This window comes from Gavialis gangeticus, unplaced genomic scaffold (genome assembly GCF_001723915.1).
Source record: "Gavialis gangeticus isolate Ggan-Ray unplaced genomic scaffold, GavGan_comp1, whole genome shotgun sequence".
NCBI lineage: Eukaryota > Metazoa > Chordata > Crocodylia > Gavialidae > Gavialis > Gavialis gangeticus.
The window spans coordinates 20,010,490-20,033,058 of NW_017729000.1; the positions used below are offsets into that span (position 1 = coordinate 20,010,490).

Genomic DNA, 22,569 nt, shown 5'->3' on the forward strand with positions numbered 1-22,569 from the left:
CCCCCCCCAAAAAAAAAAAAATATTGGGTGCATATTAATTGGGAAAGCTAATTCTCTGCCCAGGAGAACAGCTGCGTTATTACTATTCAGGTAGCTGAGGGAAAAACTAAATGGCTCATTGCTCTTCACTTTACAGGTGTTAACAATCATCTCTTCTTTATATTGGTGTTGATGTTCCATTAATCAAGCTAACCTTTGCTGTCTGCTAGGTGCTGGCTGGTCTCTCTACTCTTATTTCATAGCCTTTTCAGTATACAAGCACACATGGAGATCAGTCTTCAGCAGCAGCTAAAGATTTGGCTGTAGTTAAGCCTGTACTATATTCCAGGGTGTGGTGTTTGTGTGAAACGTGTCTGTTTTCTCAGAAGAACGTAAGAACACAGGAAGTGCTGTATTAGGTTGGACCAGTAGTCCATCTAGTCAAGAATGCTTTCTTCTTAAAGGAGAGTGCTTTCTTCAGAAGAATAGCTCGAGGTCTAAGTACCACTATCATTTCCATCTTCCAACAAGGGCCTCAGTGGTTCCATGACTTTGAGCTGGTTCCCTGCATAGTTGTAAATTTCCATGTCGGACCTGGGGTGAATGTCATCCTTTTGCAGCAGGCCTCCTGCTGTTGGCAGTGATTACTAAACTGGCATTTACATGAGCACTTGCTCAGTTTAGCCCAAGCAAATTAATATTTTTCTGTATGAATATTGATATTGCTGCCAGGTTTGTGGGCATGATAAAGAACACTAGTTAGATATATAGCCTCAGGAAGTAAAACAGTTGCCAGTCTCTTTCAGTTTTCTAGAAGTGATTACACAACACAATATCTAAAAAGCTGTTAGAATAGAAATGGGAATAAAAACAGCTGTGTCGAGACAGGAGCATGAGAAGCCAGATATCCCAGGGAAAAAAAAACTTTTTAGCCTTAAAAGGAAGCTGTTTTATAGGATTTGCCATTTTCTCTTTTCTTTTAATGTCAGGCAAGTACAGCTTGAAGTGTCCTCTTGGTTTTGGCTGGTGGTACAGGAATGGATGGTGCTACCTTATAGAAGGCAACAGAAGTTTGACCTGGATGGAATCCAGGCTGTTTTGTAGCCATTTTAAAGGAACAAGTCTGTTGCAGCTGGAATCCTCTGCTGAAAAGGTTTGATCAGAAATAGTTTTCCTCTTACTTGGGAAGCAGTCTGATGCTTTCTTGTAATGGAGACCATGGAAGGTACCATATTTCACAGTGCATAAGTCAAGGTTTGAAGCCCAATTCTTAACTCTTAAAATTCAACCTCGACTTAGACATGGTACCCTGTGAGTGGCACCAGGGTTGGCGTTCAGCTGGCATGGTCCAGGCAGTGCCGCTTGCAGGGGATGGGGCCATGCCAGCAAAGTGCTGAGCCTGGCACCCTCAGGTGACAAAGCTGGGATTGGAAATTGGCTGGTGCGGCCTTATCCCCTGCAAGTGATGCTGCCTGGGCAACACCAGTGCTGCTTACAGGATGAGGCCTCACCAGCTGAGTGCCAAGCCCCGTCCCATCTGCTGCAAGCAGTGCTGCTCAGCATGAGCCCAACCCCATCTCCTGCGGGTGACACTGGACTCGGTGCTTGGCAGCAGTGCTCGTAGAAGACAGGGTTGGTGTTCAGCTGGTGCAGCCCCATCCCCTGTGAGCCCAGCACCACTTACAGGGTTTGGGGCTGTGCCAGTTGAGCCTGACCCCTGTCACTGTCCCCTGCTAGCAGCATGGCCCCAGTTGAGCGCCAAGCCCAGTGCCGCTCACAGAGGACAGGGATGAGGCTGGGCTTGGCAGTCAGCTGGGGATGCGCTGCTCTCAGGGGACAGGGTCGTGCCAGCCGAGTGTCAAGCCTGGCCCTGTCTGTTGCGAGCAGTGTTACCGAGCCCAGCACCTCTTGCAGGGGATGGAGCTGGGCTCAGAGCTCAGCAGTGCCCCCAGTGGATGGGGCTGGGCATGGTGCTCACCTGGTGTGGCCCAGCAGCGCCACTTGCAAGGGATGGGGCCGTGCCAGTTGAGCGCCGAGCCCAGCCCTGACTTTTACACTGTGCCTATGAAAATCCTAATTTCTCACTGGAAAACGGAGGATCAACCTATACACCATGTTGAATTATACACCGTGAAATACAGTACATATCCTTCCTAATTTTTTGCATGCTAAGGGCCTTGTTCCAAGGGTACCCTATGGACCTTAATTTTAGGTGGCTCCTGGAGCTCTTAACCCCTGCATTGTCCACACATTAGCACGTGAAACTAACTTTAAGCACTCATTAGGTGTTTTAAAGTTATGCCATCCAGTTTACATTTATCTCTGATCATGTTACCCAGCTCATGTTACACTAATGTGTAGCCACTTCAGTCCCGATCAGGCCCACTGCCTCCTTGGCCCCCCCAGTTGGGTTCCCACGCTTGTTCCCCAGAAGCCCAGATCGGCCCACTGCTACCCTTCCCCTCTTGGAATGGGCCTGCTGTTCCCTGGCCCCCCAGCACCCCATATCCATGCTCACCACCACCTCTTCTCCCCCCACCCCGGTAACTTTTGTCTTTCCATGCAACCCCGGGGGAGCAGGTAGGGAAGGGAAAACCCCTGCTTGGCATCTGCTGCTGCCTTCATGACTGCTGCTGTCTGGTGTGGGCTCAGCCAGGAGAAGAGCAGCAGCTCAGTTGGGGTTGGGGCTGGGCAGGTGAGGTTCCCCTTCCCTGCCTGCTCCCCTGGGACAGTTGTTTTCTCCCCTGGTAAAGTAAGCTGCGGGGGAATGGGGGAGTCCTGGGGGCAGAGGAGTGCAGTAGGGAGCCCTGGGGGGCACTGGGGAAAGCCTGAATGGGAGCAGGGGGAAATCTTAATGTTTCAGTTCTCAAGGCCCCTGCTGGTCTGAACTTATGACTCCAAACTCAAGCCAGCACTAACACTGATCAACACTTGAGCATCAAAAGGTGTAGTGTGTAACCAGTCCTGGGGAAAGGGGTGGGAATAGCAGGGAATTGCAGGTAAACCCTCTGGTTTAGAGGGAAAAATATCTGTGTGATTCCCTCCTGCTCCCTCATCTTCTGATGGACATTTGTTTACATGTTTGTTGCTAGTGCTGTGTGGACCACTCAAAATGTCTGTGTTTTCTGTGTTAGTAAGAAGCAGAAATCGAGTTATGTGGAAAGGTAACAAATGAAAACCTGTGGTTTAAATGATATCAGGTCTTGGAATAACTCCTAAAAGTACCTGTTAAAAACTGAGTTTTCTGTATCAGTTTGTACTTTAGTGGATTGTGTTGTTTTGCAGGACTGGCTACACAAGATGATAAAATGGCCTGTGTGGATAGGAATGAACAGAGCGACATCAGATTCTGCATGGCAGTGGATAGATGGAGCAACAGCTGACACCTGGTAGAATTTCCTCTCTTGGTATTTGTAACTTGTAATAGGTGCAGAGTTTATAGGCTGGATACTGTTCCCTATAGTTGCTAAAGGTTTTGAATGCTTGACTTATTGTTCTCTTGATCAAGCTAAATTAAACTGTGTATATCAGGCCTTTGAAATATAAAACTCCCCCAAAATGTTAATTTAATGTCGTAGGGGCAAATCTGTTGAATTAATACACTTCTTTTTACTAGAAGCTGAAAGAAACATATATTCTATGTGTGCATAATCCAAATACAGTGTCAACAGGTACCATGGATTCAAATATTGCCTGATAATTATCTAGGCCATGGTATAGTATAATGGGTACCTAAACTGTAGTAGGACAGTGCTTTAAGGCAGTGATACTCAGGTTTTTTGGACAAATGGACCATTGTAACTCTATGAAATATTTTGTGGGCCACCAAGCACTGTTACCAACTTTTTATAGAAAAAGATAGAAATGGCAGTACAATGACTAGGTGAACCGCTGTGTGTACACACATCAGTTTTGGGTACCACCATATTAAGTCATTGTCCAGACTAGGATTGAAACTTGTGTGGTGTACCGTCTAACATCACACTTTTCAATTTTACTGTAAAAAAGTCCAGAATGACTTTCCCAAGGGATAGGGGCCTCCCCAGGAAAGTTAATCTTACCAACACTTTTGGCAATGATAACTTTTCTGTTTACAGAAAAGTTATCATTGCCAAAAGTGTTGGTAAGATTATATTGTACTTTTCTTTTGGAATAACACCTAAAAGTACCTGTTAAAAACTGAATTTTCTGTATCAGTTTGTAGTTTAGTGTATTGTGTTGCTTTACGGGACTGGCTGCAAAAGATGATAAAATGGCCTGTGTGGATAGGAATGAAAAGGGTGACATCAGACTCTGCATGGCAGTGGGTGGGATGATACTTTTCTTTTTCCTCTTTTACCTCATTTCCATATTCCCCAACCTTAGTCATCTTGTCCATATAGGTTATTTTCTGTTCCTCTTTTCTTGGCATAAGGTTTAATGAAATGTAATACATTTGTTGTTTTGTTCACTTGTACCATACAATATACACAGGATTTATAAATCTGCTGCATGAGAAGTGTAACTTTACTGTTGAAGTTCTTGTGTTTTTAGGCTGATCGATGTGTGTAGATGACGCACTATGTTCTTGTTGGGGTTTTTCCCTTGCATTTTGAAATGCGTTTTGGAATTTTGCTTGTTTCAGGATAAAGGTTCAAGGAAATGCAACTGCAAACTGTGTTGCTGTTTGGCATAATGAAGCGACTTTACAAGGAGCTGATTGCCTTTCAAAACACAATTTTGTGTGTAAAAGAAGAGAATGTAAGTAACTAGCTAGCTTTTCTTTTCACTCCTTTTATTTCCTCCTCTGTTTCTGTAAGTTCTTGTTAATTAGTTACAAATGATTCAATATTTTAATGTGCGTTTTTCCACTTGGAAATACAGGGGGTTTATTTTGCTTATAATTTTCTTCACGCTAATGTAGTTCTCTTGTCTTCTGTGCAGTTGCTATTGGTTTGTTTAGGTGTGACATCAAAATAAGGCCCAACGTATTCTTTACTATATAACCTTGCTTTTTCATACATAATAATTATTACGTAATATAAAGAGGAGGGCTTTGATATCTAAATGGCCTTGTTTGTGGGCCAGCACCAGATTTAATTTTCCAGTTTGCATAAATTTGGGTATGTAACTGTACATTATGTTTCCTGGTATAAATCTTGATTTCCTTTCCTTTAGTAGCTTGCTATGTTAAATGGTTTTAATTAGTTGAATACTAGGCTCTAAGTTAGAATAGGAAGAGGTCATGTGATGCTTAAAGCACTGGGCTGGGCCTCAGGAGGGTTTGGATTCAGTCTCTGGCTCTGCCCCAGATTTCTTGTGTTGTTGGTCAAGTCCCTTAACCTCTCAGTACCTTAGTTCTCCAACCACTGCAAGATAGACATAGTAGTTTTTCCCTATCTTTCCCCAGTGAGAGGATAAATCCATAAATACTGGAGGAACATATATAATTTATGATGACAGAGGCCATCATTTTGGGAATCTTTTTTCCTCTCTTTCTTTTCCATGTAGCTGAAAATATGTTTCAGTTTTATGCTGGCCACATCATAATGCACAGACAGAATGCAATTCCAAAACTGCACTCTTCCCTTAAATCTGCTGAAAATGCTTGTCTGTATGAGAGAACACACTGTACTGGAATAGTCTATTCGAAGAAGCAGTATCACTTGGTTGGTGGAACAGAAATATTTAGAAGTTCTTATAAAGCTGACTCATTATATCTTAAAACTGGTAAGTATTTAATGGGTTTGTGTGTATATTTATAGTTTGTATTTATATTTGTCATATAAAGTTTGTGGTTGATTATATCAATCAAAGTACAAATATGGGCTATGCCCTCTTTAATAGAATGTCTTTTGCATTCAGTTTTCCATTTCCATCGTTCATTAAAAATTCTTTCATGTCTCTGGATCAGCCATATAGTGACAGGCCAGCTGTGACTTCCCAGAGTCAAGTGTGAACTGGGACTCTTCTGCCTAGAACTGTTTCAGAAATTTTCTTCCTTCAGTCTGGAAGGACAGAGAATCACTTAGGACTATTAAGAGAAATTAAGAAAGAAGTGGGTGTTTAGAAATACATAGGATAGAGATGGAAAGATTATTCTCTCTGACTCACTGATGTGAACCTGAAGTAACTCACCTTACAACGGTTAGTCCTGGCTTCATTTAATAAATTCAGAACCATCTCCTCTGTGTGTGTGTAAACATGAATTATAACAATAAATACAGTCCCTTATACAGAGAAAAACTACATGGTTCAAACAGAGATTAGGGATTAATTTAGTGTGCAAACTAAAATTTTTCCTTGCACAATCTTATCCCCTACATATTTTTTTGAGGTGCCTGTGAGTGGGATAGACTGGCCTGGATGTATTTAAAGGCAGTCCTTTAGTGACGTTAGGTGATTTTTTTACATGTGAAAAATGGTCTCCAAAACACTAGTTGAGAGCTGTAATTGTATTTTAAAAACCGAACAACCAGAACCATGGGATGTACCGTGGTTGCATCCAGAGCTCCAGTATGAAACTGAAGATAGGCCAGTTGAAAGTCTCTGAGCTAAGGTTAGAGGGGAGAGCAACAAAGATGATGTTGTAGTGGGTGCCTGCTATAGCCCACCAGGCAAGGGGGAAGTGGTGGATATGGCTTTCTTCAAACAGCTAGCGGAAGTTTCCCAATCATGAGCCCTGGTTCTCATGGGGGACTTCAGTCATCCTGACATGTGCTGGGAGGGCAATACAGCAGGGCAAAGGCAATCCAAGAAGTTTTTGGAGAGTGCTGGGGACAACTTCCTGTTGCAAGTACTGGAACGGCCAAGTAGGGGCTGTGCTTTTCTTGACCTGCTGCTCACAAGCAGGGAAGAATTGGTGGGGAATGTAGTAGTGGATGGAAACGTGGGCAGCAGTGACCACAAGATGATTGAGTTCAGGATCCTGGGGAAAGGAATTATGGAGAGCAGCAGAGCAAGGACCCTGGATTTCAGAAAAGCAGACTTCAGCTCACTCAGGGAACTCATGGGCAGGATCCCCTGGGAATCCAGTCTGATGGGGAGAGGAGTCCAGGAGAGCTGGCTGTACTTTAAAGAAACTTTACTGAGAGTGCAGGAACAAACCATCCTGATGTGCAGGAAGACCAGCAAGCATGGCAGAAGACCAGCTTGGCTTATCAGGGAACTCTTCAGTAAACTAAAACACAAAAAGGAAGCTTATAAGAAGTGGAAATTTGGACAAAGAACTAGGTAGGAGTATAAGAGCATTGCTCAGGCATGCAGGGATAAAGTCAGGAAGGCCAAAGCACAATTGGAGTTGTAGCTAGCAGGGGCCGTGATGGGTAGCAAAAAGGGTTTCTACAAATATGTCAGTAGCAAGAGGAGGATCTGGGAAAGTGTGGGTCCCTTACTGAATGGGGGAGGCAACTTTGTGACAGAGGACGCAGAAAGGGCTGAAGTGCTTAATGCCTTTTTTGCCTCAGTCTTTGCAGGCAAGGTCAGCTCCCAGACTACTGCACTGGGCAGCACAGTTTAGGGAGGAGGTGAGCAGCCCTGAGCAGCCCGTAGTGGTGAAAGAACACGTTAGGGACTATTTAGGAAAGCTGGACATAAGTCCATGAGGCCAGATGGGATGCACCCATGGGTGCTGAGGAAGTTGACTGATGATATTGCAGAGCCACTGGCCATCATCTTTGAAAACTCATGGTGATCAGGAGAGGTCCTGGATGATTGGAAAAGGGCAAACATAGCGTCCATGTTTAAGAAAGGGAAAAAGGAGGATCCAGAGAGCTACAGACCAGTCAGCCTCACCTCAGTCCCTGGAAAAATCATGGAGTAGATCCTCAAGGGACCCATTTCTAAGCACTTGGAGGAGGAGAAGTTGATTAGGAACAGTCAGCATGGATTCACCAAGGGCAAATCATGCCTGACCAACCTGATTGCCTTCTGTGATGAGATGACTGGTTCTGCGGATGCAGGGAGACCAGTGAATATGGCATACCTTGATTTTAGCAAGGCTTTTGTTATGGTCTCCCACATCATTCTCACAGGCAAACTAAGGGGGTACAGGCTGGATGAATGGACTGTAAGGTTGAGAGAAAACTGGCTGGAGCATCAGGCTTAGGGGCTAATAATCAATGGCTCAATGTCTGGTTGGCAGCTGGTATCTAGCAGAGTGCCCCAGAGGCCTGTCCTGGGGCCAGTTTTGTTCAGTGTCTTCATCAATGATCTGGAAGATGGCACCCCCAGCAAGTTTGCAGGTGACACCAAGCTGCAGGGAGTAGTAGATATGCTGGAGGGTAGGGCTAGGATCCAGAGTGACCTAGACAAATTGGAGGATTGGGCCAAAAGAAATCTCATGAGGTTCAACAAGGAGAAGTGCAAAGTCCTGCACTTAGGACAGAACAGTCCTATGCACTGTGTGTACAGGCTGGGGTCTGACTGGCTAAGCAGGGGCTCTGCAAGGACCTGGGGGTTACAGTAGACAGTAAGCTGAATATGAGCCAGTAGTGTGCCCTTATTGCTAAGGAGCCTAATGGTATCCTGGGCTGCATTGGTAGGTGTGTTGTGAACAGGTCAAGGGAAGTGATCATTCCCCTCTATTCAGCACTGGTGAGGCCACATGTGCAGTATTGTGTTCAGTTTTGCCCCCCACCCCCGGAAAGAATGTGGATAAATTGGAGAGGGTTCAGCAGAAGGCAAAAAAACTGTGTGGTGACTGGGGCACATGACTTATGAGGAAGGACTGAGGGAACTGGGCTTATTTACTCTGGAGAAGAGAAGACTGACGGAAGATTTAATAGCAGCTTTCAACTACCTGAATGCAGGTTCAAAAGGGGATGGGGCTGGACCGTTCTCAGTGGTGGCAGATGACAGAACAAGAAGCAATGGTCTTAAGTTGCAGCAAGGGAAGTTTAGGTTAGATATTGGGAAGAATTTTCTCACTAGGAGGATAGTAAAGCACTGGAACAGGTTATCCAGAGAGGTTGTGGACTCTCCATCCTTGGAGGTTTTTAAGACGTGGCTAGACAAAACCTTGGCTGGAATGATCTAGTTGCGGATGGTCTTGCTTTGAGCAGGGGTTGACCTCTGGAGGTCCCTTCCAACTCTAATTTTCTGTGATTTGATTTAACATTTATCTTTTTTTGAGTAGAGAAAAGCATATTTTTAGTAACCAGTGCTCAAGTTGTTTGAAGCATTCTGCTCCCACTTACGTTGGTGTAAATCAGGAATGATTTTACCAAGTCCAGTGGTGTCTGTCAGTGTCAAAGCAGCCTGGGTCAGGGCACAGCCCGTCCTTGTTTTGTATTTATGAACTGAAATGGAAATAACCTTGCTTCCTATTAGGAAATAATACAGTTTTCTTCCAGATAGTTTTGAAACACTCAGCCCTTCCACTTAAAATAAGTGAAGGGGTGGGGAAGGGCTTTGCACTATGACCTGATTTAACTCTGAAACTCTCTCTTCAGGTTGCCAGCCAGGTTATTATGGCTCAGACTGTCAGTCCACATGCCATCCATGTGACAAGGGTCTTCCTTGTAATGGTGTCACAGGACACTGTGTGGGAACTTCCAGTGTTACTTGTAGCTTACAGTCTCAAGATCCACAGTGCTCCCCTGGAGAAGGTACACAAAAGCAATCATTTGGAGTCTTGTGCCCTTGTATTGGTTGATATATGATTTTTTTTTATTCTTCAAATGGTGAACTCTAACAAGATGTGGCTTGTAGTTTCCAGGCAGTTGTGCCCGCAGAGGCCTGAGTGGCACTATTTTCTGAAGACATGTTACTACATAGAAGACACCAAAACTAAGACATGGAGTGAAGCAAGAAGGGCATGTCAGGGTTTTAAAGACACAGACCTTGCTATAATTACAAACAGTGTAGAAAAGGTAGCTTGCCTGGTTTCTCATATGACACATTTTGAATTGATGATTTGCTGTTTTATCTTGTTTTAAAAGTCAGCATTGATAGTATTAGTAGAGTTTTGCAGAATTTTTTACAGTCCGGAACTCAACTGTTCCCTTATTTTAGATGCAGCCCAAATTGCTGGGCCAGTGACTGGGGAGAAAAATGTAATTTAAAATAATTGTAGATGCCAAGCTGCATGGAAATGCTCCTTTTAACAGCCTCTAGGTCTTTGTTTCATCTTTTGTTTTTAAATATAGAAAATAAGAGGCCAAAATGCATATCAGAAATGAGCCTTTGTTTTCAGACTGTACCTGAAAGCAGTTGTCCACTGAATGGTTGTTTCTGATTCAGTGGCTGGTTCTGCACTCGGTGCATCAGGAGGGCAAGGTGGCCCGCTGTCGTTCTAAGGGCTGCTCTTAATTATACTGACTACAGTGATCCCATAAACTACTGGTATAAGTAGACTTTAGAGGGAGTCAGGTCTAGTGCCTCTGCAGCTGTGATGGTTGGTGGGTGGGAGATCTTGAGGGGGTAACCCACACTAAATTTAAAAACCAGGGATTTTGGTAGTCAAGCAGCATAAGAACGACAAGTAATTAAATGTTTTGAGTAGTTCTATCCTGCTCACTAACAGGATAAACAATTCTACATATTGATGAATGCAGAGCAGAGTGGATAAAAGACTTATAATTGGGTTTGAATGGATTTATTTTGCATTTCAGACTTGGATACAATTTAAAGGAGAGAACAGCTGGATAGGTATGACCTATAAGAAAGAAGATTCCCTGTACGTGTGGGTTGATGGCAAACCTGCACATGCTGAAAGTGCATGGTGAGGCTAAGTTTCAATGAATACATTGTTCTAAATAAGATGGTGTTAAATGGGGAAAACCAGTAAACCCATCCCTGGCATAGCACAATGCAGACCCTCAGCATTAGATGGTTTGGTTTTGGCCGATAGCCACATTTTCCTTTGAACACCAGACCCATAAATTTAGTGCTACTGTAGCTGGCCTTATTCCATTTTGCAGTTCAACTTTTCTCTGTGGGTTGGCAGGGTCATCAAAACAAACAGGAGGCATACGCTTGCCAAAGAAGACTGTGTGGTTGCCCTCAAGCATTATTTTTCTCCCGCACATTGCTTCTTGCTAAGAAAATGGATATGCAAAAGGAAGGAAGGTAAAGTTATTTCCATTCTATGGAGCTCTAACTTAAGGCTCAATTGTGTTATGTGTGCAACGACTAAAATGTGATTTAACAAAAAAATCAATCAAATGTATTTTAAAAAAATAAACCTACTTGAAATTATAACAGCCTATGCTAAGGCCAACACTTACTATAATCTAAACTCGAAAATATTTTTCAAGCAGTTCATCTTTGCCCTGTAAGGCTTATGTTCAAATCATTGAACTGGGGAAAGCCTAAAGCTAGGTTTTGAAAGGAATAGCCTTTTCTGCAGATCCAGGGGGAATAATCAACTCCCACTTTTTGTTTAATTCAATAACTAAATTCATTTAGAGGTGAGAAGCTGAAAGCTTGGACCTTAGAAAGCAGAAAAGCTTGTTTTCTTCTTCCAGTCTTTGAATGAAATTAAGTGCGAGATAGATCTATACTTTCTTAAGTCTTTGAAGGACATGCTGAGCAGAACAATGAGTTCAGTTCACATACTACAGATAATACTTCCTTCAAATAGTTTTATGAAAACATTTTACATTTAATGGTTTTTTTGTGTTCAGCCCATTTAACAGTTTTAATTAATTCATAACAAATTAAAAATGCTCTTTTCTCCTGAAATTTTAATTGCGGTTTCCATCCAAAAGCAACTTGACAAAAAGATTAATTATCTGCCAAAGAAGTGCCTTTTGCAATTTTAAATATAACTTGTCAAAATTAATGTGAATAAATATCTGTTAAGCTGTATAATTGCTTGCATATGCATATAGAGCATATTTCGGGATAGTAACAGGTAGTGCCAAATTTAGGGTTAAGACTATGTTTAGTGGCAAATCTATATATTTCTATTAAACACAGCTTTGACTCTAAATCTGGTATTACTTATTGCCATTCATAAGTATGCAAGGTGTTATATGTCTTAATTGATGTTTTAATGGTTCCTAACCAGTGAGAATCAACATTTTTTCATGAAAAATATCTAAAAAAAAATTCAAAACAAGATTTAAGTGTATTAGTAGTAGTATTTGCTTCCTGATTTAAATTGTGATTAGAATGGGCAGTTTTCAATTTTTAGGATTGGCACATTGCTTGTGCCAATCACTGCCAGGCACATGCATCGTCACCACCACGGGGGCGTGCATTCGGCCTGAGGTTATTTAGAGTCACCAAAGTGGCTGGCCGAGCCCGGGTTGGTTTTGGTCTGATAAATGCACACGGAGGTGCTGAGCACTGCCAGGAGTGACCAGGAATAACAGTCACAAGCTGGCAGAGGGTAGATTTAGGCTAGATATTGGGAGGCGCTAATTCACGGTCAGGGCAGCTAGGATCTGGAACCAACTTTCAAGAGAAGTGGTGCTGGCTCCTACCCTGGGGGTCTTTAAGAGGAGGCTGGATGTACACCTTGCTGGGGTCATTTGACCCCAGTACTCTTTCCTGCCATGGCAGGGGGTCAGACTTGATGATCTGCTCAGGTTCCTTCCAACCCTAGAAACTATGAAACTATGCAGCTATGCTTTAAATCAATCTGTCCTTACCTCTGCTGCTCAGATTGTGCTTGGATTCTGAGATGGCTGTGACTTGGTGGAGTCATCTTGCTTACTCCTTTCTTTTCTGCATAATCTGGCAGAGATTTGTTTATATACATATATTTCTTTATAATGTGTAGAAAGGAAACATATAGGTTTTCATTAGCATATCAGTCCAATTTTATGATACTGTAACTTGGTTGATTTCAGAGGCATAATTGCAGTGTAAAATTAAACAAGTGAAATGATATATCAGTTTTATAACCTTAGTGCCAATGTTTCTGTCATTTTAAAACTTTATATGCCCGACTTCCTATTGAGCACTTGTAGCTCCTAGGGATGTGAATCAAGAGAGCACTTCTGAAAATCAGATGCTCAAGTATTAACTAGGTTGCAAATATATACCTCAATGCATTTGACACAGGCTGATCCCTAGTGGAAACCATTAACAATATGGCTTAGGTCAGATCTCACCTGGAAACTTCTGCTGGTATAATGCTGTTAGTTAGGGTTTTGATTTTTTTTCAAAACAAAATTACTATACCTACAGAAGCCACAGTGGAGATGCAGTTATAACATCATCGAAGGTATTGTTTAGGGAGATATTACAAATTATATAAGCAAAAGTGCCTTTATATCATTATAAGATGCATCTAAAAAGTGTCGCTACACAGGAAAACCCTCATAGTATAACTGTATCAGCAAACATTTTCTAATGGAGACCTGTCCTTCATTTAATGAAGTGACTCCACGTATAGGTAGGAAGCAAAAATAATCAATGAAACAGACTATAAGGTCAATGAACCATCAACATATTCTGCCCTTTATAGATTTCATATAGTTTATCTTCTTGTCAAAGCCATCCAAACAGATGTGGGGTAAAACAGATGGGTCCTCGTGTATCCACCTGTTCATGATCCTAAAGAAGGAGCTATGCCCTGTTACTACTGGTGCATTATCTATCTGAGACAATGTGATTTTAACAGTAGTGACACTCTTAGAGGGAGCCAGTAGAAATACAGGGGAGTAGTTCTGGAAACCGAGAGGCAAGTAAGGAATGGGGTTAGCCCGATGCAGTTCTTTGGTCACTGCAGCAGCTTTTGATCAGCAGCTTTTCTTTGGTTACTGCTGCAGCACTTGTTGCTGTCTTGGTGACATATATGTTTTTCACTTTCCTAGCGTACTTCTACCTCTATTTGCCCTCCTGCTGTACTGAGTGGCATGAACTCTGTGTCCTGTCTTTATGCAGCAGCAGGGCTCTTAGCTCATGAGAGGAGCTCCTAGGGGTTATTGCAATACAAATGAAAATGCTGCAGTTGCCACCTTCTGATGCTATCCATTTGAACCACTGGTTTTGGTCTTAATTAACTTGGAAACAAATGTATTCTGAGGAGCTTTGCAGTTTATGCCTCCTGCTATATCCTGTCCTATTCTGTGCAGACTTTTTCTCAATTTCATTTCCTATGCTCATGCTTTTGTGGGAGGATGTTTTACAGTTAATTGTCCTGTTAATTTTTACAGTTCTCAACTACTTTACAGTGCATGAGGGGAGAGTGTTATATAGTCCTTATGTACCAGCATCAAATATTTATAACAACTTAACAGCCGCCAAAGATGCTTGCTCCCATATACAGAACTGCACTGGAGTAGTGGTTGTGGGAGAGCACAACATTGTACAAAGTGGAACAGAACTCTATAACAGCAGGAACAGAACTGTGAAAACCCTTATCAAATCGGGTATGTGGAACATGTGAGAGTTTTTCAAACTCACTGTCCTCAGTGAATGAAAATTTAGTGGCTATGAAAATGGTGGGTTTGTATTTTCGAGTCTCACTTAATATGCAAAAGAGTAAATCGTAAAACAGCTACAAAGTTTTAGGGAGAACAGCTAGTTAAGAACCACATCTAACAGAGAAATTGAAGGTTTACTTCCTTTTACAGAAATAAAAGATGAAACCAGGTTCTGCTTCTGTAGATGAATGTTATATATCACTACTGTGCAAAAGCATAAGATAAAATGAACCAGCACAAAACATGGTAGAAAGACCGTGTTCTTGTGGCAATGCAGGGCATAAGGTTTTGAACATATCTACTGCTTTAAAAGCCAGACAGATCCAATATTGAGGAATATTTTCCTTCCTCACCTACCCTGGTGCTGAACCTGCCAACCAATATCAGAGTCTAGAAACACTTCTGTGAGTATTTCAGTCTTAGTTATATCTACATTTTCTAACGCTAACAATCTGAAGCCTTGTTGTTGTTTTGGAGGCCTTAAATCTGAAGCCTTGTTTTTGTTTTGGAAGCCTTAAATCAAGGTCTCTGTACACTGTGAATCCATTGCATTTAAAGGCAGGTATATGTTGAAAAGCGCCTTAAGTGCCATGTGAAGTAATATTTCATGCTAATTCATTAGAGAGGAGAACATTTTACCACTTAGCTTCCATTTTGCTCCTGCTGGTTTGCATTACAAATCGTAATCACTCGCTCAGGTCCCAGTAGGCACGCTCTTAATTTCTGTTAACATTAATGAGTGCTATGTGAATGTGCAGAGCACTGAGCCCCAAATGCTTCACCTTTTAATTACAGTTGAGGAAAACAATACCATATGACCAGAAATAAAGATCACTGAATGCCTGCTTTAATCCTTTCAGCTCTTCAGCTTTTCATCTCTGCTCGTATGTGGTTAGCATTTTTTTTTCCCCACAGATTGTGTCTCTGGAAGGTTTGGGCCTCTCTGTGAGCATGAGTGCCGACCCTGCCAGCAGGGAGTTTCTTGCAATCCCCACACAGGAAAGTGTGGGGATACAGTGTTTTGCACTACAGAGAGTAGCAGTATCCCCTGTGAAAAAGGTGAGCTTATTCGACATCCTTAGGGAGGGGGAGGTGGGAAGTTTAGCTCTAGGCAGGACTTGCTTCTGCCCTATCTCTTTTCTTTATTCACATATTGTTGCTGTTTGTAGTGCCATTAGACACAAAGGACTTATGGAGGAGGGGGAGGAGGAATTGCCATGAAAACCATTGCAGTGACACCAATAAACTGGTATGAAAGGAAAAAAATCTATATGACATGAATGCCTAGACCTGCCCCCATTGCAACCTAAAGTGGATTCAGTTTAGACCTGTGGAACTCTGTGGTGAAACCCAAAAAACAAATTTCAGTTCTACGCACCCTCAGTGGACTTGGAATAAAGAAATGCCCCTTACTAAGGCAGCAATTAGAAACCTTTTCGTCTATACAGATATTCTAGAGAAGGAATTTGAACCAAGAGTTCTCCATAATTGGAGGTGGCTTGAAATCTAAACGCCTATCCAAATCTTGGAGGTGATCCCATTGTTATAACTACAAAACCATGTATCTGACACTCAGTAGGTAGTGTGGGAGTATACGGCAAAATCCAAATGTAGTGGTTTGAACACAAGTCTGGGGCTAGAATTTTTAAAAAATTTTAAAAGCTCGGATTTATCTTTATTCTGAACATATTATACAAGAATGGTCTTAAATGGTTTAGCTTATAGAAATTGTTTCAGCAATGGGGCTCAATCAGGGATGAACTGGTGAATGTATGCTCTGATTTTAGGTTCTTTGTTTGGCGGGTCATGTCCTGTTGAAGATGAATGGCAGTACTGGCAAGGAAGCTGTTACTATATTCCCAGAGCAAAGAGGCAAAGCTGGCAGCATGCAAGAGACCTATGCAGGCGTTACAGGGACACAGATCTTCTGTGGCTAGCACATCCGGAGGAGAAGGTACAGTAGGATTCACAAGGAGCATTCACTGACAGTGTGTGTGTTTAGTTTTGCAAATCTCAGTTCTTTATGGAACTATATTTACAGTGTGAGGAAGGAGTATGTATCCCTCCATGTGCAGATTTCAAGAAGTTCTGATTTCCTTATGCAATTCTTTGCCTAAAGGATACCCTCTGCAGGGTATTCTGTCTCGATACCCTGCAGAATCTCTGGTCTCAGAAACCAGGATAATCGTTTTGTATAAAATAACTGTAATTGAAAAATCCAAGGGGAGTAGAGGTTAAATTTAATTAAATCTAGTTTTTGTATGTTTGTTGTTCTCTAACCCCCATCTTATGGCATCTGAACATTTTGGCTGCTTGCAGACATCAAAAAAAAAAAGGAGTGAGGGGGGTACTTTAAACTCGCTGCACTCCCACACCAAACCCAGCATATGCCCAGAAGAGGCAGTATGTTAGTTGTGGACCCAGCTCACCCAATATCTGTATAGGTAAGGCGTTTTATTGGGGTTTTTTTGGCACTTTTATTTAATATCTGATTGATTCAGCTTTAGATAAAAGTGCCAAAAAGCCCCGCTGAAGCACCCAATCTAGAGACACTGTAGAGCCGGATCAAAGTAACGTGCTGCTTCTTTTGGTAAAATGTGTTTTCTTTTGGTAAAGTGCTCTGACTGTTGCTAACCTTGCAAATGTGAGTGAGATTTACTTTACACTACTCATGCAATTAGTTTATATTTGGAGTTGTCTCTGTTAAAACAGGCTAGCGAATTTAACTTCTACTTAGTCACTGTATAATCAGTTTCATACTTTGTTTCTTTTGCACTGGCAATATACCATATTTCCGCATGGCAAACACTGCAAGAAATTGTTTTAAATATATTTAAAATTATTTCCAAACACATTAAAAGCATATTTTACAAGATAGGTATTTTATGACAAATGTGAGTTGATAGTGTCCCTTTGCAATTCTGGAATTTTGCTAGAAAAGAGACACTTGTCAGTTTTGCTGGTGCAAAAGGTTTTTTCTTCCCAGAGGTCACTGAATTAAAGTTTTCTTACAGACTGTAAACCACTCTGCTGCCAAAGGATTCCTCTCTAAATGTATGGTTGTAAAACATATGCACACAGAAATTAAAGCAGTTATAGATAATCTTCTACTCAATGATTAGTTTCAAGTCCTTACCTCCTGGATTAGGGAAAGTTACGTTAGTTTGAATCAGGCAGAAGGCAGGGTAGAGATGTATTTTATAAACTAACTGAATCAGCGATGCATACGCTTTTATGGGCAAAAGTTTAATTTATTAAGCTCATGAAAGGTCATGCATCGCTGATTCAGTTAGTCCGTAACTATTTGTGCATTTGCAGCATCACATATAGTAGTAGCACAAATTTGTGTCGCTACTTTGTGCTGCAGTACGTGCCCCTGCCTCCAGCAGCATTGTCCTGCTGCTCCATGCGCTGCAAGGGGGCTTGCTGGGGCACAGGGTTCCTCAGTGAGGGGCTAGCTGGCAGGCCCCAGCCAGCCAGGGAGTGGCATGTGGAGGCTGCTTGCTCCTCTGTCCCCACATGTTGCTGAGCCCCTGTGCTGAGGCACCCCACACGCTATCCAGCTGTTTCCCTGCTAGCTGGGGCACAGTGTGCCTTGAGATAGGAGAGCAGGCTGCCCTGGGTTGCCTGCTCCCTGGTCTCTGCATGCTTTTGTGTGGGGGCTCCACTGCAGCTGACGGGGGCACAATGTGCCTTGAGATGGGGGTCCACATGCCAGGGTGGGGGCTCTGCAGTGGAGGCCCCACGCTGAAGCGTATGGAGACAGGAGAGCAGGTAGACCAGGGTTCCCTGCTCCCATGTCTCAACATTGGAGCTCCCCCATGGCGGCCTGCTCCCCCATCTCCACGTTTGTTTTGTCACACAACACTTTCACGTGCTTTGTGTCGCTTTTTCCCCCCAGGGGGTTCTTCTGCTCCTGGGAAATCCTGGTAGCAAATTTTGTCCGAGCACTGCTAATTAGCAGCGACATACACGGTTTAATGTGCAACATATGTGGTTTGTGGTACTGCAGAGAGGTTTGCTGTGCCACATACCTCATGTGCCTGCATGTCTGGATCTGGCCAAGGTTCCTGCCAATCTGGGGCATGCACTGCATGCAGCATCCACACTGGACCAGCCCTGTGCTGTGGATCCAGGGCCAGTCTGGGTTGGGCCTAACGAATGGCATTGTATGACATGTGCAGTGTATACCCTGGTCTGTCATGGGTGCATATGTAGCATGCACCCCAGACTGGCTGCGCGTGCCATGTGCAGCATGTGCAGCTGGGGCTAATGCATGCTGCATGTGGTGTGCAGTGTCAGTTCTGGGTGTGCCCTGTTTGTAAGGCCTGTGTTGGATTGGCTGTGCACAGTTGCTCTAGTATATGGGGCCAATCTGTGGACCTGATTTGGACCAGCCTCGCACCCCCTAACTGGTCCACAGGGCCAGATGAATTCAGTACCTCTGATGTAGTGCATCAAACAGTCACATCCTAACATGGCAAAGGAGCCTGTCACTCAGCTATCCAGTACAGTACTCTGTGAATTATGTTATTACTCTGAATGGCTGTGGGTGGAGAAGAGGAATCATCTTGCACTGTACTGTTTTCAGTGTCTGTTACAGCCATAGTATCTTTCCAGGAGAAAAGTTCCTGTTGTACAGCATTTTGTCTCACTTTGGTTGTTCCTAGGAATGGCTGTTCTCTAAAGTTCCCAAAGCATCCTTCTGGACAGGCCTTTATGGGGTTAGGTGGTGTTCAGTTTTGAAGTGGTCAAACAGTCAAATCCCTTTTGCACGCTCAGCATGGTAAGTGAAATAAATATATGTAAGGAAAGTAAAGTTGAATACTACTGGCATTGCTTAAATTGCATCCAGTAGGTCAGGGTCTCCGTTTGATTTCTCTTGTATAGCCATCCTCCCTTTTAACATGGAGTTCTGGCCTAAAGAGAGAATACAGGCTCAAATAGTGCAGTTTGTATTTCACTGAAGCCAGGTGCATTGGAAACACTAGTGATAATGGCCAGCTGGTACTAGGTAGCCAAGTAACTTTGGGAACAGGGCTCCTACTTTCTGGGACTATTTTTCCACCAATAAAAATCAACAGAAACCCACAGAAAATGAGGGATTCAAGGAAGGAACTCACAATCTTACTAAGATTTCCAGTGGTTGTAATTGTAGCTGACAGAAGATGAGTTTTCTGGTAAGTCTTGAATGCACTGTCCATTAGGTAATGCTTTGATACCTGTGGGGAGAGCTATTCCTTGGTTACAGAGCTAGTTAGTGTAAAATGTATTTCAGTGAAAAGTTTTGGTTGTACTTGGGTATGCTATATATTAGTTCTCTAATGAATTCTAATGCAAGGCTGCTTGGTTTGATTATTGAATGAGATCTAGCTTCACTTGTTTGAGGCAAATGGTCATCTCCTAATTTCCAGCCACCCAGTTAGCTACTTGGCTTCCTTGCCTTAAATTATAGCAATTCCTAGTTGATTGCCTTTTGTGCTTTTGTAGTGGAAATATTCTTGCTTCTGACAGTTGTCATCCACACCATTTATTTCATATAATACATTGCTTTATTAGCGATATAAAATATTTTCTGCAAAAGTGGGGAAAAATCCATTCTAGAACAAATGATCTGAGGAAGGGCACTTAATGACTGAAAGCTTGTCCAGTAGCTCTCCCAACTATCCAGCTATACAGTTGGTTCAATAAAAGATATCACAGGAAGTCCTCATTCCTCAGACATTTCCTGGATCATCACAGCTAGAACAGTACTCCACTCCTAGAAAAAATAATTTGTATATTTGGAAGTGTTAGTAGCATTTAAACTCAACTCTGGCCTGGGCTGCATGCACAGACCCAACAGCAGGAGCACAAGCCATGCATATCAGATGCAGAAATGTGTTCAACAGGCAGGTTGCAACACTTCTACTTCTTGTTCCCAGCAACAAGCAGCTTCATGAGTGAGTAATTGTCTTGGGTGGACCTTACTGATGGGAGTTGGGTGCCAGACTCAGTCTGTGGCATACACATAGGCATTTTTGGAAATCCAGCCTGTTGGAAGTCATTGCTCATTGTGAGCAATAAGATTTCAAATCAAGGTTGAAACAAGGTGTGTTCTTTCACTTCCTACCCCTTAAGACCTTAATTAAGACTTTACTTGCTTGTGTTGCAGAGCATTTTTCCAAAATAAGCATGGAACATACTGATGTTCTGAAGACCCTTAATTACTAAATCTGTTTTGCCCAACAAGAAACTGTAATATGTACTGTAGTGCTTAATTCATTCAGTGCCTGGAATGGGAATGCAGTATCATCAGCTTGTCAATAACTGCCTGCAGGAAACCGTGAAACTAAAATTGGAGTCTGGGGTGTAAGATGATAAAGCACTGACTGGTAGGAAAACCTTGTAACCTCCCATGATATTTGTTTCTCTGAGGTTGTCTCTACACAAGTGGACTGTAACTGCCAAGTGCTGTGTGCAGCTGAATGCTCTGAAGGGCCTTTTGGCAGCTGTTTACTGCTTTCAGAAAGCCCCGTGGATTTGCAAGAGAAAAGAAGAAGGTAATCTAAATAAATACTCAGTTGGCTTGTGCGATAGCATGGAGTGCCTAAGAATTTGTCCCTGGTACAAAATATAATTGTTTTTTAACATAATTGTGAACCATTGTGTTACATGTCACTAGAATGGGACAGACATTTCTCGGTGACAGCAGAGATTGCTCTTAATTCTGCCAGGAAAGAAGCCATCCTCCCCACTTGTGCACCTGTGCTACTGTCTGGAGCGCTCTGGCTCAGACAGTTGTTTGTATCAAAAATATCACTGTTCTTGATTGGGACAGTTTAAATAAAGATGATGTTCTGCATACAGGGGACTCTGTGTGTGTTTCCTATATGTGGGTCAAATGTATATTGTGGCAGAAGATCCAGAATATCTCCAGTCAGTGAAAATATTGTAGATTTATATTGTTGTAACTAAGGGAAGAGATTGCATCTGCTTTCATTTACTGTAGAGAAGAAAGGCCAAATTCTGTTTCCTGTCTTAGGTGCATAAGTGAAGTTAGGCACCTAAGTATGATTCTAATCTACTTTGCTGCTAACTCTACTGCTCATTAGCATGTCACAACAAAAGCTGCACGTTAAGCATCATGAAAAGACTGCGCACCTTTGATACTGTGCAGTAATGCTGGCTACTGCACATTTAATTAGTACCTAAACTTAATGCGCAGTAGCAATGGCGCATTCATGCATGTATAGACATGTCCAGTGTGTTACAAAAGTAGTTGTATTAATGGATTTTCAGGACTTGAACAGGGTCTCAGGATTTTCAGGACTTGCAATAGGATCTCATTTTAGTACCTAAGTTTACTTTGAAGCCTACTAAGTGGAGTAGAATCTGACCTAAGCTGTCCCTCATATTTTTAGTTTTATATTTAAATTAAGACTGTCAGTTAATTGCAGTTAACGTACACAGTTAACAGAAAAGATATTCATTTTTGTAATGAGTGTTAATTGCACACATCCATTTTGACCAGGGGCGGCACGAGGGAAAAGCAGCCTCTCCCCCTCACTGCTGCTGCTGGCAGGGGCCCATGCCTGGGCTGGCCTGCAGTTCTTCTCTGCCACCGTCGCTGCCGCCTTCGGGCCACCCACGGGGGCAGTGGTGGAGCCCCAGGGCAGCCTGGGCATGGGGTCCAGATGGCTGCAGCCAGATGGGCGCAGCAGTAGTGACGGGCTGCTTTTTTCCCACATGGAGCAGCAGCTTCTGCCTGGCTGTTGCTGCTGCTGCTCAGCGTGAGCAGTTGAGTCTGGAGCAGGAGTGGGATGGGCCGGGGTTGGGGCTCTTTTCACGGGTTCCGGCTGGTCTGCTTCAGCCAGTGTGAGTCCAAAGCGGGCCAGGGTCGGGGCTGGGGCTGTGCGCTGTTGGTGGTGGCGTGGAGGAGCCACAGGGTGCATGGGCTCTGGGTTGTTGGGTGGGGTGGGTCCTGACTATTGTTTAACTGTATGATCAAAATTGCGAATAATTGCAGCTATTTTATTTAATATTGCATTTAATTGCAATGAATTTTTTTAATTGTTTGTCAGCCCTAATTTAAATCATCTTGGCTTTGAGTGGCATGCAGTTCAGTTTACATTGTTGTGATTTTGATTTTAGACTCCCAACTTCTACATAATGACATGTATCTGCTTTTTAGAATATGTAAGTAAAAAAATAAAACCACCCCTCAAGCAAGCAAATTTATGTGTTATAG

General features: G+C 42.8%; 1 protein-coding gene across 1 annotated transcript in view; it reads left to right on the top strand.

The window, feature by feature from the left end:
* LOC109289781 overlaps window positions 1-22,569 on the top strand; it is a 97,459-nt gene that overhangs the window by 43,098 nt on the left and 31,792 nt on the right. The window contains exons 21-25 of the mRNA XM_019505984.1: window positions 969-1,132; window positions 3,265-3,368; window positions 4,604-4,719; window positions 5,470-5,688; window positions 14,070-14,285. Coding sequence (XP_019361529.1) covers window positions 969-1,132; window positions 3,265-3,368; window positions 4,604-4,719; window positions 5,470-5,688; window positions 14,070-14,285 — 819 coding nt within the window. The remainder of the gene's footprint in view (window positions 1-968; window positions 1,133-3,264; window positions 3,369-4,603; window positions 4,720-5,469; window positions 5,689-14,069; window positions 14,286-22,569) is intronic.